Genomic DNA, 7331 nt, shown 5'->3' with positions numbered 1-7331 from the left:
ATGTGCCGTAGAGTTGGTTCTGACTCATAGCGACCCTGTACAGGGTTTCTGAGGCTGTAAATCTTTACGGGAGCAGAAAGCCTCATCTTTCTTCCGGGGAACAGTTGGTAGCTTTAAACTGCTGACCTTGCGGTTCGCAACCAAATTCATAACCACTACCTTACCAGACGTCCTTCCTTAGGGTGGGACTGTTCGAATTAGCCCTGGTGTTACCATGAGATAAGCCTTGGGCCGTCAACTGCAAACCCACCAGCTTCTTCTCAGGAGAAAGAAGAGGCTATCTGCTCTCATAAAGATTTATAGTCTTGGAAATCCAAACAAACCGAGTTCTCTAGGGCCAGATCTATTTGATGGCAGTGGGCGTGGGAATCCTCTTCTAGCTGTTTAGTAGGTCTTCCCTGAGACCATGTTTCTCTCATAGAAAGACCCTCTACCTGGGCCTTTTTGTGTTGGGTCCAATGGTTGTTCTTGTCTCATTAAAGGACTAGAGCTGTGCAGGGTGACATTGCCAGGTGGTGGGACTAGAACTTAACTCGACTCCCAGGCCAGTGTCCCTTCCTGGGTCCCACTCAGTCCTTCTCAAGCTCTCTCAGGCCTAAGTCCTGCATGGAGTGAGATACCTGGCCAACTCAGGGCCTGTGGACAGAAGGAGCTAGGGTCAGAGGGGCTGGGTGGGCCACTGCAGACCCCGGATGTAGCACTGCCCCTCCCTGAGCCCTGTGGAGCCTCAGTGACTGGGCTGAGAGGCAGTTGCCAAGGTGCCTTGGGGTTTCTGACTTAACTGCAGCTCCACTGCCAGGATCAAATTCACCCTGGCATGCAAATGAGCATTTGGCCGGTCAGGGGTGTGAGTGTGTGTAGGGTGGGGGTGGGGGTGAACCCAGGCCCTGTAAGAGGGTAACGGAGGCAGGAGGAAGTTATATAACAGGGATGCTGAGGGGCCAGGCACACTGTGGTGTTACATAACTGGAAGAGCGGTGGGAGGGAAGGCAGGCGCTATCTAACACCAGTGTGGGGGATGGGCAGGCTGAAACCCTGTGGGACAAAGAACTAGGGCAGCTTGAGGTCAGAGAGTGGGCAGTGGCCCAAAAATTGGGTGAGGGAGGGAATCTCTGGCCAGTTCATTCATTCCTGGGCTCATTCATTTGGTAAACATTTAGAGTACCTACTATGTGAGGGTCCTGGTGTGGCGCTGTGGGCTAAAGCACTGGATTGCAAAGTCGGTTTGAACCTCAAGGTTGGCTGTTCAAGCTCACCAGCCACCCCTCGGAAACCCTATGCAGGGTCGCTATGGGTCAGAACCAACTCTATGGCACTTAACAGCAACAACTATGTGAAAGGCCCTGGTTTTAATCATGTGTAATTCTCACCCCATTGCTCTCTGGTAGGCAGTATTATCCCATTTTACAGATGGCGTCCTGGTGTGGTGTTGTGGGTTAATGCGCTGGACTGCAAAGTCAGTTTGAACTGCAAGGTTGGTGGTTCAAGCTCACCACTCACTCCTCGGAAACCCTATACGTTGTTGCTCTGAGTCAGAACTGACTTGATGGCACTTAACAACAACAACAACAACAGTTATCTCCCCATTGCATATCTATGGTAGGCAGTGTTGGACTGTTTTTCTCAGAAGAAAGGCAATGATGATCATTCCTATAACTTAGCACTTGCTCTGTGCCTAGTTGTAGACTTAACTCTATGGAGACGGATGAATGATTCATCTTTTCAGAGCTCTTCACATCTCCAGGAGGCAGGTCTTAGCAGTGTTCTCCTTTTGCAGATGAGGACCATGAGGCTCAAGGTCAGACAGCTGTAATCTGTGGACTCTCCTGCCCTGAGGCCCCACTGCTCTGCTCACTCTCAATTTACATAGTCTAATTCTTTTGCACTCATTTCCTGTCTGATGGTGGCTCTGCCAAGGAGGGGACTCACTGAGCTACCCTACGATTCTAATGTAGGAGCTGGGAGTGCCTGCCTGAGATGGGAGCAACTGGTGGGTGTAGAGTGGGAGATATACCGGAATCATAGGATCTACTCAGACCACATACTGTCCTGTCTACTGAAACTCATTTTCCTCATGAGGAACACCCAAGGCCCTTTCTCGCTTATACTCTATGATTCAAGGCCCCAAAAGAGAGCTCCTCTAGGATCTGGGGTGGAGCTGAAGTCCTGGTTCCAGTTGACCTTTACCAAAGGACACCTTTCATCTCTGTCATGCCTGGCATGAATATAGACTGGTGAATGCTGGGAGGGCAGAAGGCAGGGCTAGGCTCTTTGCATTGGACAAGGCTGATTCTGATCCAAACCTGGACACTCCATACTGGGGGCCAGCTCCTTCTCTGCTGGATTCCACCCCGAACCTCCCAAAGCTCTGCTATCAGATCCATTGTGGGGATCATTTTGGTTTGCTTCTGAAAAAGCTGTGCCTGGGGCAGATTCTGAAAGCTGGGGTGGGAAGCTTCCTTTAGACCCCCTATATAAGCCCTGTTAAATGTCTGCCATTTCCCTGGCAGGTCAGTGACATCAAATTCCAGGCACCAAGTGGGGAGGAGAAGGAATCCTGGATCAAAGCCCTCAACGAAGGAATCAGCAGAGGCAAGAACAAGGCCTTTGATGAGGTGCGATGCAGCCCAGTGAATGGCTGGGAGAGGACCCTGTCACCACACCATCCCAGACAACCTTTCCATCATATCACTGCTACAAACACTGGGGCATCTGCTGTTGTTACTTCATTTAATCCTCACAATAACCCCCCAAAGTTGGTGATGATATTCCCCATGTTATAGAAGAGGAACGTTAGGCATAAGGAAATTGAGTAATTTATTTAAAATAAAAAGCACGTCTGTGGTGGGGTAGAACTGATCTGATTGCAACTGTGCAAGTTGCATTCTTCCAACCCAGCCTCAGCTAGGCATAGCAGATCGGCTCAGGCTAGGTAGAAGGCTGGTGGTGTGCTGAGAGCCTGAATGCTCACTTTCTAGTTTGGCCACAAAGCCCTGGGGTTGGCCTTACTCTCCACCCTCCCTGTGGTGACCCAGCCCTGCAGACCTCAGCCCCCTGTGCTGGTAGTGGTGACTGACAACAGTGGCCCTGATCCATCTTGGGATGAGCAGAGTGTCCCACGAGGCCAGTCTCCTGGTGAGGGTTTGTCTTTTTCATCATAGGGGTCTTAGCTGTTTTGGCTGACATGGATCTTGAGTGGCCTCTTGGATTGCAGGACTGAGGGCCAAGGGAGATAAGTGTTCTCAAGCAAGTCTCCTGACTCCCAGTCCTTGACTCCTCTGTCTGTCTTGTGTTACTGTGTCATGTTCAGTGTGGAAAGTGGGGAGAGGGATAATGGGACACGTTGTGGGGGTGGGGAATGGCCCCAGGAATCATGAGCTGGGCCTTATCCCACAGTCTTGGTGAAGAAAGGATGGTTCGTCCACTGAGGAACAGAAACAATTACCCCTAAGCCATCCCCACCCCCTCTCCAAGTGGGCTTGAATGCTGAGCACTTATGGGGTCTAGTTGTACTCCCTGTCACATGGACAGGTGCTCCAGTCTCCAGCCTGACTTCCTCTGTGACTCTTAAACTCTTGGGCTTCCAGCTTTTCCTGTCCCAGGTCCCTTATCCTCAGGATTGGGAAGAGTGACCTTTTCTCAAGTACCATAGGGCCTGGGCTGGGGACATAGTTACTGCTCACCCCTCAGTCCACAGCTAAATGTCAAAATATCCTCTAGGCTGCCTAGATCTCTATCTTAGACAGAGGAGCAGTGCTGAAAGCCGTGGCCAGACAGGAGAGGAGCAGCTTGAGACTGCAGGGACAGGCATGGCAGTGTGGAGACACAGAAGCAGGGGTGCAGAAACAGGGAGATGTCTCACAGAAAGGGCCAACAGGTGGGATGCTGGCCCTGGGAAGCGAAGATGGGTGTCTAGACCCTGCCGCGGGGTCATGCCAATGCCTGAGTACTTCCCACTCTTCTCAAGACCTGCTTTCTCCTTTTTCCCAGGTCAAGGTAGACAAGAGCTGTGCCCTGGAGCATGTGACGCGGGATCGGGTGCGGGGGGGCCAGCGGCGCCGGCCACCTACAAGAGTCCACCTGAAAGAGGTAAGTAAGGCCTTGCCCCCAGCTTGGTCAGGTGGTAGGTCAGTTGAGCCTGGGATCCCAGGCCCTTGGAGTGACAATCAGGCATTGGGCTACTTTTTTCCAGAAGATACCTGGAGTTGGGGACTTCTGAGTAGTCTACAGGGATGTCTGGGTGTGGAGACATTTGTTATATGTGCTCAGACGTAGATATCTCAGAGCCGTAGCCTGCTTCATTGCTGAATCCACATGCTGGCTCTAGCCAGCCCCTGCCCGCCCTCATAGCTCAGCTCCACACCTTCCAGTAGAATAGACCAGTCTGCAGACTGCTACCAGGAGAGCTGGGTCTAATTTCTGTACTGAGGAGGGCTCTGGGAGACCAGGGCAGAGAGAGGAACCTTTGAGGAAGGAAACTTGGAAGAGAAAAGTTTCAGTTGGTAAGACTGGGGTGAAAGGGTTTTGGTGGAGGGGGAATGCTGGGAGCTGAGGCTCCTAGCAGGAAAGTTCAGGGTGTGCTGAGTAGCACACTTGGCTGGGAGGTTTGTCTGGCAGAGGAGGATTGGACAGAGGGAGGGAAGGCTCTCCCCAAAGCGGAGATGGAGAATGGAGGCCCTGAGCACAGGGAATTTGAGAGAGGGAGGAGCCCCCTTTCAGACCACTGGAGCTGATGGGTCTGTGGGTGGGAGAGAGAAGAAATTTTGGAGGTCTGTCAAAAACCTCAGCAATTGTTAAATTTGTGGGGTAGGGGAAGAGCAGGCAATAAGGAGCTAATGAAGAGGAGGCCTGAGAGGCAAATGGCACCGAACCTAGTGGGTAACCAGCCAGGTGTCAGCCACAAGTAAGAGGGGCAGTTCTAAGGAAAAAGCAGGTGAGGACATTACAGCGTATTTGCCAAGAGAAGTACTCAGCTTTGGGCTGTTGTGGTTACTCCAGGGAGCAAGGGCACTGTGGAAGGGAAGAGACAGGATCACACTCAGAAGCAAGGAGCCCAAGGTGGTTGGAAGATTTGTTTTGAGATGAGGCAGCCTGTTCATGTCTGTCAGCTGAGGGAAAGGAGCCAACAGAGAGAGGACTCAAACTGCTAAGGAAAAAAGGAAGACCTAAGCAGGGATCAGGAGTTGTTGGGGAGGGACCACCCCAAGAAGAATTCAGGAAGGGAGCTGGTCTCTGTAGGGGTCCCAATGACTGACTCTGGTATTCCCAGATGTGTCTCTGTAAAAGGGAAGTGAGGGTGAGGCTGCTTGATGGCATAATGGTCCTAACCAGGATCCTATCTTTTGAGGACTCTTGGAAAAGAGCTCATGTCCAGCCCCTTTCCTGGGGCTCTGAGGAAAGGATGTAACTCCCCATGAGCACGAGGTTCTGGGTGTATTCCTGGGTCCTTGGAACCAGCTTGGGGGCAGCCATCTGCTTGTGCAGCTGTTCTCCTCTGGCAGTCAGCTGTGGTCTGGGGCTGCCTTTGTCTGGGATCTGAGATCTGACGATATGAGAATGGGCACAGAATGTTGAGCAGCTGGGCAGGCAAAGGCTGGAGTACTCTGGCTAGGTGCAAGCCTGGCATATTGAACTGAGGGAGGAGAAACAGAAATAAGTGAGCTTGAGCTGAATCTGGAGACCTATGTTTGTGTCTTGCTCCTGTAACTGATGGAACTCTAGACATGGTGGCAGGTGGGTGAGTTTTAGGAAAAGGGACCCTCCCAAGCCCATACAGGTAGGAGGCATGCCTGAAACCATGTCCCCTGATGCCCTGGCCAGCGCAGTTGTTATTGACAAAGAATGACCTCTTTCACCAGCTTAGAGAAGCCAGGCTATGACACTGAGAGGGCTTCCTGATCTCTGAATCCTACATAGAAGACCTGGGAGGAGGGAGAGGAATCATCAGGGAATCACTTCTGTTTCCAACCAAGGGACCTTGGAAGTTAGGGCAGAGGGAGTGGGCGGTGGGTGCTAGGTACCTAGCAGGGTGGCTGGGTGGGTTTAACAGCCCGGTGAGTAGACATGCCAGACCCAGTAGCTGGTGATCCAAGATGATGCTCATATACTGCCCTGCACCAGGTGGCCAGCGCAGCTTCTGATGGACTTTTGCGCCTGGACCTCGATGTTCTGGACAGCGGGCCACCAGTGTTTACTCCCAGCGATGATGTCAGTGCAGCCCCGCCCCGGCAGACGCTCCAGCCTCCTATGCCTCCCACCAAGCCTTCTCCAGTGCCTGAGATGACCAGCCCTGGTGACAGGGCGGAGACACCTCCAGGGGAGAGAGCTCCAACCCCTCTCTCAGTGAGCACTGAGTCCCACCCTGAGAGCCAAGAGGACTCAGAGATCCCAGCTGGGGAGGACAGGGACCCTGAGCAGCCCCCTGACAAGGTTCTGCCTGACAAACTGAAGGTGAGCTGGGAGAACCCCAGCCCTGAGAAGACCCCTGCCCCTGAGAATGCAAGAGCATCTCAGCTACCCTGTTCTGAGACTTCTGAGGCAGCTCCCAAAGAGGGTGGGAAGCCCCCTACACCCCCACCCAAGATCTTATCAGAGAAACTGAAAACTTCCATGAGTCAGGTGGAGGCTTCTAGGTCAGCCCAGAATCCTGAGGTCCCTGAGACCTCTGCCCCAGGCCCAGCTCAGGTCTCAGTGAATGGCATGGATGACAACTCAGAGCCCACCGAATCGTCCAAAGCTGTGGCCACCCCAGGAACCAGCCAGGAGGACGCCGCATCCACCGCACCGCCTACCTGGGATCAGCCGCTCCAGTTCCATCCCCGGTGTTCCTCCCTTGGGAATCTGCTTGGGCAGTCCAAGGAGCGGCTATATCGGGCCGAGCTGGAGGTGAAGATGGCCTCAGAACAGACGCAACAACTGTTGAACAAAGTGCTGGGCAGTGAGCTGCCCCCTATGAGCGCTGAGACACTGCTTAGCCAGGCTGTGGAGCAGTTGAGGCAGGCCACTCAGGTCCTCCAGGAAATCAGAGATTTGGGGGAACGGAGCCAGGAAGCACCTGGTCTAAGGGAGAAGCGGAAGGAGCTGGTGACCCTCTACAGGAGAAGTGCACCCTAGGGCTCAGCAGACCAGAGGCACAGTTCCTCCTGGCCGACCCAGTCCTTCAGAGCCCAGCCCTGCTGAGAATTGTGCTTCTGCTCAGGCTGTGGAAGGGCCACGGGGCATGTTGGGATTTGGCTGGGAACGCTGAGACTCCTGGGTGTCCTTTCCACCCTGGATTGGGCTGGCCAGTGGTGCCAGCTGCCACCTGGCCACTGCCTGCCGGTCTGGCCTGA

At 53.4% G+C, this 7331-nt stretch overlaps 1 protein-coding gene across 1 annotated transcript in view; it reads left to right on the top strand.

Annotated features, from left to right (window-relative positions):
- Nucleotides 1–7113, top strand: part of PLEKHO2 (pleckstrin homology domain containing, family O member 2) — a 22656-nt gene extending 15543 nt beyond the window's left edge. Inside the window, exons 4-6 of the mRNA XM_006831536.1 lie at nucleotides 2511–2615; nucleotides 3991–4089; nucleotides 6121–7113. Of these exons, the coding sequence (XP_006831599.1) occupies nucleotides 2511–2615; nucleotides 3991–4089; nucleotides 6121–7113 (1197 nt within the window). The remainder of the gene's footprint in view (nucleotides 1–2510; nucleotides 2616–3990; nucleotides 4090–6120) is intronic.
- The last annotated feature ends 218 nt before the right edge of the window (nucleotides 7114–7331 follow it).

This window comes from Chrysochloris asiatica, unplaced genomic scaffold, assembly GCF_000296735.1.
Source record: "Chrysochloris asiatica unplaced genomic scaffold, ChrAsi1.0 scaffold00004, whole genome shotgun sequence".
Taxonomy (NCBI): domain Eukaryota; kingdom Metazoa; phylum Chordata; class Mammalia; order Afrosoricida; family Chrysochloridae; genus Chrysochloris; species Chrysochloris asiatica.
This window is presented reverse-complemented; position numbering and strand designations above follow the sequence as displayed.